Genomic DNA, 12,806 nt, shown 5'->3' with positions numbered 1-12,806 from the left:
TTCTTAGCAAACTATCACAAGAAGAGAAAACCAAACACCGCATGTTCTCACTCATAGGTGGGAACTGAACAATGAGCTCACTTGGACTCGGGAATGGGAACATCACACAGTGGGGCCTATCATGGGGAGGGGGAAGGGGGGAGGGATTGCATTGGGGAGTTATACCTGATATAAATGATGAATTGATGGGTGCTGATGAGTTGATGGGTGCAGCACACCAACATGGCACATATATACATATGTAACAAACCTGCACGTTATGCACATGTACCCTAGAACTTAAAGTATAATAAAAAAAAAAAAAAAGTAAACATTTGTTTACTCAGTTCTCCCTTTAAATGCCTGTGGTTATAAAGATCTTTTCTGGGCTGCCCAGAGATGCAAGTTTCCTTTGCTATAACCACTATGTTTTCCTGGCCAGACGTAAATTCACCAACAACTTTGCTATAACTTTATAGCAAATAACCAATAACTTTACACTTTCTTTATTTTGATTCAAGTAATTGTTCCCACGTGAAACAACTATAAAAGAGACACCAGAAAATCTTTAAAATGCATTTCCTGTTCCTGTTCATTTGGTCTTTCCTAACTTGGCATATGGTCCTGAGAGCTGCTATACTGTCAGCTGCTAAGTGCTAACCTATACTTTTAGCATTTCAAATGTCAGAAGAATATTAAGAGAACTGAATATCATTTTAAATATTCAACAAAAATTAATCATTCTAAAAACACAATGAGTTCTGCCTGTGAAACTGGCACTCTGCCTTCTCTATAAATTTGGGTGACTTTTAGACTAAAGTATAATCTAAGACAACCAAGACATTATAATCAAGTTATATCACATCGTGTCAATGTATTTAAAAAATACTCTCAAAAACACTTGCTGATAACAGCAAGACTCTTTGATCAAGGATAAACGTGCACTAGAAAGGAGTTCTCATTTAAAACCCACATCCTTATAACAAACTTGCTTTCCAAATTTAATCTCTCTCCCACATAGTTTCAATTTCCTTTGTTTGAAAAGTTTCTTAATGTGAACACGATGTGAATATTTTTGGTATTGCAAATGAACTGTGTAGCTGTGATCAATATGCTGTGCTGACAGTTGGCACCTTTGTGGGTACAGATCTTCCTTGGCTCAAAGCGTTACTGATATTGGAATTCCTTGAAGGCATAATAACGGAGGGGTTGAAAGTTGCTGAACTGAGTGGTACAGCTGTGCATATTAGTAATTTAGCATCCACACTGAACTTTAAAGTCAGAATCCTAAGAATTCATAATCCTTTACTTGCTAAGTAGATATAAGTACTAAAATCAATCCAATTTCAGAACTTAACATGCTTTACAAGTCATATATTACTTTTTAAAGTCAACAAAATTCTTTTATATTCACCAAAAAATACTAACAAGCATTCTTAAACACCTATCACCATAATGGTCAATTAAGATATAATTCCTTAGGAATATCCCCTTGATAGAGACCAGGGCCAAATGAAAAGGAAGAAATTTAGAAGGCAAAAAAAAAATACTCAAAAAGATATATAGCGGTTCACTGGAATATTGGTTTTAATAATTAAGAATAGGAAATAATCTAGATGTCTATAAATAGGAGTTTGGTTTAATAAATGTATATATTTATTCACATAATGAAATTAATGAAGCCATTAAAAATGACATATTTGTTTAACATGTCCCTGACACAGTCACAAGAGGTAGTAAGAAAATAGCTTTATAATATGGTCTCAATTTGTGTTTGCATATACGCATATCCCATTTGTGTTAATGTGTCTGTGTGTATAAAATCCCATTTGTATTTATATATGTATATTTAACATGAAGATTAAGAGAAATTACTTCAGAATGGTAAGATTATGTGAGTGGTCTTATTTTTAATTCTTTTCCCTATTTCCTGATACATTATTTTACATGAGTATACTAGTATTACATTTAGGAAAACGAAACTCTACAAAACCTATTTTGACAGCAATACACACAAAGAATTTGTTTTTTTTTTTTTTGAGACAGAGTCTCGTTCTGTTGCCCAGGCTGGAGTGCACTGGTGCAATCTCAGCTCACTGCAACCTCCACCATCCAGGTTCAAGTGATTCTCCTGCCTCAGTCTCCCAAGCAGCTGGGATTACAGGCATCCACCACAACGCCTGGCTACTTCTTATATTTTTAGAAGAGATGGGGTTTTGCCATGTTGGCCAGGCTGGTCTCACACTCCTGAACTCAGGTGATCCGCCTGTCTCGGCCTCCCAAAGTGCTAGGATTACAGGCATGAGCCACCGCGCCCAGTCTAATATACATAAAGAATTTTTTTTCTTCGGCCGGTCGCCGTGGCTCACGCCGGTAATCCCAGCACTTTGGGAGGCCAAGGCGGGAGGATCACAAGGTCAGGAGATGGAGACCATCCTGGCTAACACGGTGAAATCCCGTCTCTACTAAAAATACAAAAAATTAGCCGGGCGTGGTGGCGGGCACCTGTAGTCCCAGCTACTCGGGAGGCTGAGGCAGGAGAATGGCGTGAACCCGGGAGGCGGAGCTTGTAGTGAGCTGAGATCGTGCCACTGCACTCCAGGATGGGCGACAGAGCGAAACTCCATCTCAAAAAAAAAAAAAAAAATTTTTTTTCTCCAAAGAAGTTGATGTGACAGAAGAGGAAGCTCAGGACAGTGCTCATGGAGTAAGTCAGTGCTGCAGGAATCAGGCCTAGAGTACAGTCCATCCTGTGCACTGACCATATACTTAGAAATTTAGGATTTGCGTCTAAAAGAGTTCAGAATAAAATGACGGATGCAGCACTTCAGAGAGGTAAAACTGTTCCAGGCCAACAATGTAAGTTTCTGTCATCAATGACTTTTCAAATCACAGGTTAGGAATATTTCCATTTGTTAAAATTTTCTGAAATACTTCAATGGCATGGATTTGTTATCTCTGGAAATTAATTTACTTATGTTTGAAGAAGATCACTAGGTAAGTCAAGCCAATGAAACAAATTCCTAGGAATAATGAACACCTCCCTCCCTTGTTTTCTGGTAAATAATGCATTTTCTTCACTTGATAGAACGTTTTTCTACTATACAGATGAGCCAGACTACCCCCAATTAAAATTTTAAAACTTTTTGCATCATAAAATGTAATAAATCAAATTAGGTGCTAAACATGTTTCCTTCTTAGTCTATATCAACAGTTAATATCTCTGGGGAGAGACCTAAATAAGCCTAGGCTAGTCAGAAATCCAGTTTAAATAAAAAACATTAAATAACTCCTCGAACATACCATAAGGTCTTTTCCCCTCCCATTTAAATAATTTTGCTGCATGCCTATAAAAATATCGTATCATCTTCAGGCATTTAATTTCAGAATGGTTTAGAATCAACAAATGCTACCTTACCTCTTTACCATTTAGGCTCAGAACATTCAAGGCAGAGCTTCCCTCCAAAAATGTAACCCACATTTTATCTTCTACAAATCTTTAAGAAAGAGAAAACCAATAAAAAACCATAATTAATATCATAGACATAACCAGCTCAGTGACGACTCCCACGATTACCGATTATTAACAAGGGCCCGCAGAGGCCAGGAAGTAAAAAGTAAAGGAGGGAGTGCAGGTAGGGCTAGTGGTGACCTGGAGAGGGCACTCTTCCCCTAAAAACACTCCAATTTCTTTCAAATACTGTTAATGGAACAGCCACGAGAAATGGGTCTGTGCACCTCCATTTATGACCACTGCTAATCCAGTCCCATCCAATCCTCTATTTCACTGACAAGGCAAAAAGGGAAAGATGTTAAGTGACTTGTTCAAAGTGACTCTATAAGGAGAATAAGTTACAGGGCTGGGATCCAAGTCTCCTGACCCCACAACCCTGTACTATGTATTTTCACTGTCTCAGTGACTTCCCTGAAGAAAATTTCCTATGATCAAAAAAGATGAGAGGTGTCAGTGAAAAAAAACAAAACCACACTGGCCCCAAGAAGCCTTAGGTTGTGCTTCTTGTCTTTCGTCACTGACAAACATTTACTCTTTTGGGACTTCAGTGGTCTTTGATAGGATTCCAAGTTTTCACTTTTGAAATAAAACTCTCAAGAGGAAAAAAAATAACTAAAAAGGACAGAACAAGTTCTGAAGAGGGTCACGGGTATGTAATTAAGTTATTATTCAAAAAAGAACAAATTATGTTATCAATCTTATTACAGAAATAATTTGGCAAGTTGAACCACAAGTTCAGAAATCTTTACAGATTTTTCCACAATGAGAGAGGGGAAAACATGTGTACACACACACACACACACACACACACACACACACACACACAATCACTTTCCCCCTAGTCCCCTGCTTAAACTAGGATTCCAAAGTATGAATTATGAATATTAAGAGGAAAAGGCCAAAAACAAAAGTGTGCACAAGTACTTCACCCTGGTAAAATCAAGGGCTGGGAGGGACTGGAACAGATTTCTACAATCCCGCAAATATGATCCAGGAAACTGATTCAGTTTCTTTGGCATAAAGCTGTATTGCAGGATGCTATTCTTTGAAATACACAGGGAGACCATTCTTACCTAACTACATGAAGGTATCTTTTTCAGATTGTTGACAATGGAGAATATCCCTCCTCCAAAGGTTATAATCACCACGGTAAGCATACATTTATGCCGCACCAGTCCCCTAAAACCCCAAACATTATTTGTTCTTTGATAGGTACCAACACTTTTGTGGTCCTGGGTTAGGGCTAATATCTTTGTCCTTATTCTCAATCAGCAATGTGCCCCTTACACATTTCTAACTTTAACAAGGGATTCTGGTTCTTATATCTATTGATTTATGTAAGTTCTTTTGGAAGCTGTATTTTCTTCCTGCTTTCACCCACTACGGTAAAAGCTTCTAGACTTTTCCTTCAATTAATGTAAGCATCTATATGTATTTAAATTTATCCCATACACATTTCCAGGGAAGCTCTTATTTAAAAATAAAGGGGTTTACAGAGTTTACTCACTCCTTAATGGCTTAGTCTAGACTAAAAGGTAATAACCAGTTTCTTCTCACTGCTTATAGAGATCCTCTCTTTGTTGACTTTCAGTGTCTGCTTTTTCTCTTCCAACTTAGTCATCTTGGGGTTTAACAACCAGAATATTCCAGGTTGGAGACACCCCATGGTTTTATAATGTTAGGTTAATGCCTTAGTTTCTTACCAATACTTTTCCTAATGATGACAAACATTTGGAGGAAACCTTCTCGCTTCAATTTAACAAGTTCTTTAGAGGTTGGGTTATAAAGACAAGTCCCTTTCCTGTATCAGAGTCTTTCATCCCTTATACAGTTTGGATTCTTTGTAGCTCAGTGCAGTATTTCACATTTGCTCAGGAAGACATTTATCTGCTACTTTGCTGCCCACTCACACAGTCTACATGATGCTTCTGGTGGTTTGGCATTTCTGTACTTGGCAAAGTATACTGTCATCTGCACACTTACAGATTTCACTGTGTACTTTCTAGAACCTTAAGATTTTTTAAATGTTTTGTTGTAATTTGAAAGCTTTGGGATAGATCTTTGTCAAAAGATTTGAGCAAAGCCTAAACACAATTTCTTCTCCATTTGTTCATTTACTCTCTGAAAGGACTTGAGGAGTCTTTGATTTTCACTCTGTAGAAGCCATACCATCTTAATTCTGTGGACTACGCCCTTTAGGATCTGGGGGTGTCATTACACACATGCTGACGTTCCCTACTAGATTACAAGCAGAAGTTGTATCTTCAATTTCTCCTCTGCTCTTCTACAGCAACTAGTATAGAAATCCGCCCACCAAATCTCTATAAAACATACCTAACTAAGCAAATGAATGGTATTTAAAGGGATTTAATGGTACCTCTTTCCCTATGAAATTCAAACACATGCACACATGCACATAATTCAGTCTCAAAACTGCTGTATAGTTGGAAGAGAAAGTTTTTAAAACAACAAAAGAGGCATCTGGTTCTGCAAAAGGCAGATGGCTAAGTCAATAAGGGAAACCAAGACTGGAAGGGAATGACTCCTGACTATTCATCACATCTCTGTTTGTTAGAAATTAAACATACTTAAAATTATTCAAATTTTTTTAACTGAGGCAGGGAGGGAGTCACTGTTACTTCTCCTTAAAACAAACAAACAAACAATAGCAAACACAGCTTCATTTTGTTATAGGGTTTTGTTACATGTTCTATTGTGTAGGAATCATGAGAGTTCGTATCTGAACTTGCACCTATTTTTGTTTTCAATTGTTCACATAAAGTTTCACTATTTAGCTGGATGTGGGGGCTCATGCCTGTAGTCCCAGCACTTTGTGGGGCTGAGCTGGGCAGATTGCTTATGGCCAGGGGTTTGAGACCAGCCTGGGCATCATGGTGAAACCCTGCCTCTATAAAAAACAACAACAACAACAACAACAACAAACTACAAAACTTAGCCAGGCATGGTGGTGTGCACTTGTAGATCCAGCTATTTGGGAGGCTGAGGTGGGAGAATTGCTTGAGCCCATGTGGTTGGGGCTGCAGTGAGACATGAACACACGACTGCATTCCAGCCTGGGCGACTGGGTGAGACCCTGTCTTAAAAAAAAAGTTTCATGGCCGGGTAAGGTGGCTCACGCCTGTAATCCCAGCAGTTTGGGAGGCCAAGGTGGGTGGATCACGAGGTCAGGATATCAAGACCATCCTGGCTAACATGGTGAAACCCTATCTCTACTAAAAAATACAAAAAATTAGCCGGGCGTGGTGGCAGGTGCCTGTAGTCCCAGCTACTTGGGAGGCTGAGGCAGGAGAAGGGTGTGAACCCGGGAGGCAGAGCTTGCAGTGAGCGGAGTTCGTGCCATTGCACTTCAACCTAGGTGACAGAGCCAGACTTTGTCTCAAAAAAAAAAGTTTTGCTATTCATTTAAGCTTTCTAAGTAGAGAATTCAGTTATAAAACCTGTAGAATAATATCCACAGTATGATTTTTCTTTAGTTTGGAAATAAAAACACTCATATACTAAACACTAAATAAGGTGATATCTTTCTTTTTAAAAATTCTCTCCTTCCCCAAATAAGGTGATTTCTATATAGAAATGATTGTTTATGAATCATGAGCTACTTTTGCATAATAAACATCTTACCTTATAAGTATAACTTCACCAAAACTTGCAAACTGCTGCAGAAGCTCATCAATCAAGGCATCATCAAAAAAATTATTTTCTGGTAAAGAACTTTTGATTGAGACCAATACCGTACCATCTGGTGGACCCTGAACTGCAATTACTTCTTTATAAATGTTTTGCCTCTCTTCTGCTTCAACTTCAAATATATCTATATCAATCAGGGCAACGACAGGCCTTAAGGCATAAAGGAAGATAGATGTATTAGAAATGTTTTTAAAAGGGTGTATTTAAAACAAATTTCAAACACCATTAGAAAAACTGAGACTGCTTAAACCTATGGTCAGAAGTCTTCAGCTCAGCTCTTCCATAGTGCAGCAAAGTGCCTGGAGTCCACGTGTACAGGATTTTGCTTTCATCTTGAAAACTAGCATTTAGAAGATCTAGATCTTCAGCTGCAGTCAGAAGAAAAGAAAACACCAGAGAAGCTGTATGAGCAGGACAGATTGTGTAGAGCAAAGAGGCATTCTCCTTCCTTTCGTGAGCTTCAGTGGTTTGAGGCTGGAATGCCAGAAACACCTGGTAATAGGCAGGCAGTCTAAATACCTTTAAATTCGAAAGGCTTTTGGTAAAGTTATCTTTTTATTCTTTGTTTAGTAAAAATTAAGATATGGCTTTACTTCTGAGATTACTTAAAGGACTGTGACTAAACGGTGTTTCATAAACAATTCAAGAGACAAGTGGCAGTTCAAAACATATGCAAACCACTAAAGTTAGTTTAGTTAAAAACCTAAATTAGCTTCAATTAAAAATTTCACAAAAATACTTCCTTGCTTCTCTTTACATGAAATTATATGAAAACAGACTGAAAAATTAAATAAGTTATCATAAACAGATTTGAGAATATTTTTAAAAATGTGACATATTTAATTTATTCTATTCTAGATAATGTTTCTTGAAAAACAATATTCTCCTCATTTGATATTGTCATTCCCTGCTTCCTCATAAGTTTACATTAGTTCATTTAAATAAAGAAGTCCATTTCCCAACCTGATCTATCAAAAGGCCATTTCCTCCTTCTCCAAAGGACACGGTCTGTCCATGCAGGGGTGCGGCACTTTTCACTGGTGTCATAGTCGTCAGAAAACAAGTCATACTTATATGTCGGAGCAAAGGTTACCTTTCCTTCTAAAAATCCTCTAAAAATCTAAAATAAACATATACAAAATAAGTCATTCCCAAATAGCAACAAGTTCTGTTTTCATTCAGGCAGCCATCCATTAAATGTCTACTATATGCTGGATCTTCTCAGAAGAAATCTGTATGCGTCTGACAAACACTTCTAGCTGAATGGAACAAAGCTTAGAAAAATAACCTGAGATGTAGCCTTTTTCATACTGATAGAGATAGGAGGCAGGGAAATTCTGGGCAGAAGTGGGTGCATCCCCAGCAAGGGCTCCACCCTCAAGCCAAAAAGCCTGTTACTAGAGCTCCACGTGAGAACTTATATCCCTGTGTTCCCGCTCAACTGTTGCTTTTTTCAAAACCGCCCATGACCTGCCTTGCTCCCAATCCTGTGCCCATAAAAACCCCAGGCTCAGCTGGCAGAGAGAGAAGCAGCTGGATGTCAGAGAGAAGCAGCTTGTCTTCCAAGAGACAGCTTGGCAGCGTAGTTTTGGAGAGGAGTCTGGCCATGTGATGGCTGGACTTCAGGGGAAGATTATTTATTGCTTTGTCCCCTTTTCAGCTCCCCTTCCGACCAAGAGCCATTTTCATCAGCAATAAAATCCCCCACATTTACCATCTTCAGTTTGTTCATGCGACCTCATTCCTCCTGGACGCCACACAAGAACTTGGGTGCCATGAGTGTGGGCGCATGAGGCTGTCGCACTGACCCTCCACTAAGATGTTAACACTTAAGCCATCTGCAGGCGGCAAAGCTAAAATGGCACTGTAACACTTCCTCTGGGGCTTCAGCAGTTGCAGGCACCCTCCCCTAGATGCTGCCTCGGGGCTGGTACAGAGTTCGCTCTTGCCGGTGCCCAAAAGCGCTCACCCCAGCTCCTGCACTCACTCACCAGAACTCCCCCTCCCATGGGGTGGAGTGCAGCGGGTCAAGTGAACGGAGTTCGTCCCATCAGTGCCCATGCACTCCAGTTCCCACTTGCGAAGGGGTCAGGGAAATATCCTGCTTCAATACCACTTGTTTGACATTCGATTAAACTAACTACATGAATAAGGGAATTCTGCCCAATCTTTGAGCTATATGAGACATTTGGAACTGTAAATGGGATTTTGGAAACATCTAGCCTGATATCTTATTCTCAAATGAGGTGCTGAGGCCTGAAAAGGTAACATGGTGCCCGAAGTGTTAGAATTCAGGTCTGGGGATCACCAGGCACCATACCAGATGGCCACTGATCCTTTTACCTAAAACATATATATATTTAATAAATTATTCCCAAATTTTGTGGTCATAAGCTTTAAGAAGTGTTTCAAAAGTCAGATGACATAAACAAAAGAAAAGTCAATAACCACAAGACTTAACCCCCCCAAAAAAATAGCCCTAAAGACTGATTCTAAACTATTACCAAGGAAAAAATAGTTTATCCTTCTAATTGAAAGTGAATCTTATAGATACATATTTTTCTTTATGGGAATTATGATAGGTTTTCTCTTTCCTATTTTTATTACTTTTAAGGGAGGACACCAACCCTTATATTGTCTTATGCCCAATTTCTGCCTCCAAAGAAAGAAGAAGTAAAAACTAAAAGGCAGAAATGGAAGCCACAGGCAGACAGCCTGGCACCGCACGCCCTGGGCCTGGTAGTTAAAAACCCCTGACCTAACTGCTTGTGTTATCTATAGATTTCAGGCATTGTATGGAAAAGCATCATGAAAATCCCTGTCTTGTTCCATTCTGTTCTGTTCATCAGTGCATGCAGCCCCCGGTCACGTACCCCCTGCTTGCTCAATCAATCATGACCCTATCACGCAGACCCCCTTGGAGTTGTAAGCCCTTAAAAGGGACAGGAATTGCTTACTCGGGGAGCTTGGTTTTTGGAGATGTGAGTCCACTGATGCTCCCAGCTGAATAAAGCCCTTTCCTTCTACAACTCGGTGTCTGAGGGGTACTTGTCTGAGGCTCGTGCTGCTACATTTCTTGGTTCCCTGACCAGGAAGCAAGGTGATTAACGGACCAGGAAGTGAGGTGATTAACGGACTGTGGAGGCAGCCCCTTAGGTGGCTTAGGCCTGCCCTGTGGAGCATCCCTGTGGGGGATTCTAGTCTGCTTGAGCGACGCGGACCTTGAGAGCACTCCCGGGTAGGTAACTGCCCAGTGGAACACCTCACCAGGGCAGCGCGTGGCAGGACCCCATGAGTTAAAGGAAAAACTTATGTTGGCCCCAGCCCTAGGACTACCAGATTTGACAAAGGCCTTTACCCTCTATGTGTCAGAAAGATTAAAAAATGGCAGTTGGAGTTTTAACCCAGACTGTGTGGCTCTGGCCAAGGCCAGTGGCCTATCTTTCAAAACTAGATGGGGTTTCCAAAGGCTGGCCCCCATGTCCAAGGGCCCTGGCAGCAATGGCTCTGTGAGCACAAGCAGCAGATAAACTTACCCTTGGGCAAAACCTGAATATAAAGGCCTCCCTCCCATGTTGTGGTAACTTTGATGAATACCAAAGGACATCACTGGCTAACAAATGCTAGATTAACCAAGTACCAAAGCTTGGTATGTGAAAATCCACGCATAACCACTGAAGATTGTAACACCCTAAATTCCACCACCCTGCTCCCAGTATCAGAGAGCCCGGTCAAGCATAATTGTCTAGAAGTGTTGGACTCAGTTTATTCTAGCAGACCTGACCTTTGGGACCAGCCATGGGCATCAGTCGACTGGGAGTTATACATGGACCGGAGCAGCTTCAACAACCCAAGGAGAAAGATGTGCAGGATATGCGGTGGTAACTTTGAATGCTGTCACTGAAGCCAAACCATAGACACAGGGTACTTCGGACCAGAAGGCTGGGCTCATTGCTTTAACTCGGGCTCTACAACTCAGTAAAGGTAAGACTATTAACATCTACACTGACTCTCGATACGCCTTTTGAACCATCCAAGTGCATGGAGCATTATATAAGGAAAGGGGCCTGTTAAACTCTGGGGGAAAGGACATAAAATATCAACAAGAAATTCTACAATTATTAGAGACAGTGTGGAAACCTCAGAAGGTGGCAGTCATGCACTGCAGAGGACACCAGTGAGCCTCCACCTCAGTGGCCTTAGGAAACTCCCAAGCTGACTCAAAAACTCGAAAAGCAGCATCTACCCCTTACTGTGCATCAGTAGCAGCCCCCTTACTCCCTCAAACACCTGACCTGGTACCTACTTATTCTAAGGAAGAAAAAGACTTTTTCCACACAGAAGTGGGGCAAGTAATAAAAGAAGGATGGATCAGACTGCCAGACGGGAAGGTAGCTGTGCCGCAGTTGCTGACAGCCACAGTTGCACTGACCACTCATCTAGGTCAAGACTCACTTGAAAAGTTGTTAGGCCGGTACTTCTACATCTCACACTTGCCAGCCCTTGCCAAAGCAGTAGCATAATGGCGCGTTACTTGCCGACAGCACAATGCGAGGCAAGCTGCCACTGTTCCGCCCGGCATACAAGCTTATGGAGCGGCTCCTTTTGAGGATCTTCAGGTGGATTTCACAGAAATGCCAAAATGTGGAGGTAACAAGTATTTGCTGGTTCTTGTGTGTACTTACTCTGGATGGGTGGAGGCTTATCCAGCACAAACTGAAAAGGCCTACAAAATAACCTGTGTGCTTCTCCGAGATCTTATTCCTAGGTTTGGACTGCCCTTACAAATCAGCTCACATAACGGGCCAGCGTTTGTGGCTGACTTGGTACAGAAGACAGAATCACTTGGAAGCTACATACTGCCTACCGACCTCAGACTTCCGGAAAGGTGGAGCGAATGAATCAGACTATCAAAAATAGCTTAGGGAAAGTATGTCAGGAAACAGGATTAAAATGGATACAGGCCCTTCCTATGGTATTGTTTAAAATTAGATGCACCCCTTCTAAGAAAACAGGATACTCCCCTTATGAAATACTGTATTGGCCAGGCACGGTGGCTCACACCTATAATCCCAGCACTTCGGGAGGCCGAGGCATGCGGATCACGAGGTCAGGAGATCGAGACCATCCTGGCTAACATGGTGAAACCTTGTCTCTACTAAAAAAAATGTACAAAAAATTAGCTGGGCGTGGTGGCGGGCACCTGTAGTCCCAGCTGCTTGGGAGACTGAGGCAGGAGAATGGCGTGAACCCGGGGGGGCAGAACTTGCAGTGAGCCGAGATCGTGCCACTGCACTCCAGCCTGGGCAACAGAGCAAGACTCTGCCTCAAAAAAAAAAAAAAAAAGAAATACTGTATCGTAGGCCTTCTCCTATACTAGGGGGACTTCCAGGCACTCCCCGAGTTAGGTGAAATTGAGTTAGAGTGACAGCTACAGGCTTTGGGAAAAATTACACAAACAATCTCAACTTGGGTAAATGAGAGGCGTTCCGTCAGCTTATTCTCCTCAGTTCACCCTTTCTCTCCAGGTGATCGCATGTAGATCAAGGACTGGAACGTAGCGCCTTTGCAGCCACGGTGGAAAAGACCTCACACCGTCATCTTG

The 12,806-nt window shown here is 41.2% G+C and overlaps 1 protein-coding gene across 9 annotated transcripts in view; it reads right to left on the bottom strand.

Annotated features, from left to right (window-relative positions):
- SYNJ1 (synaptojanin 1) overlaps nucleotides 1–12,806 on the bottom strand; it is a 108,189-nt gene that overhangs the window by 28,910 nt on the left and 66,473 nt on the right. For all 9 annotated transcript variants that reach the window (XM_023190475.3, XM_026456045.2, XM_023190495.3 and 6 more), the window contains 4 exons: nucleotides 8,165–8,321; nucleotides 7,452–7,569; nucleotides 7,136–7,351; nucleotides 3,398–3,476 (listed from right to left, as the gene is read on the bottom strand). In XM_023190475.3, the coding sequence (XP_023046243.2) occupies nucleotides 3,398–3,476; nucleotides 7,136–7,351; nucleotides 7,452–7,569; nucleotides 8,165–8,321 (570 nt within the window). The remainder of the gene's footprint in view (nucleotides 1–3,397; nucleotides 3,477–7,135; nucleotides 7,352–7,451; nucleotides 7,570–8,164; nucleotides 8,322–12,806) is intronic.

Source organism: Piliocolobus tephrosceles, chromosome 19, assembly GCF_002776525.5.
Source record: "Piliocolobus tephrosceles isolate RC106 chromosome 19, ASM277652v3, whole genome shotgun sequence".
Taxonomy (NCBI): domain Eukaryota; kingdom Metazoa; phylum Chordata; class Mammalia; order Primates; family Cercopithecidae; genus Piliocolobus; species Piliocolobus tephrosceles.
Note: the sequence above shows the minus strand (reverse complement) of the source record. Positions and strands in the feature narration are given on the sequence as shown.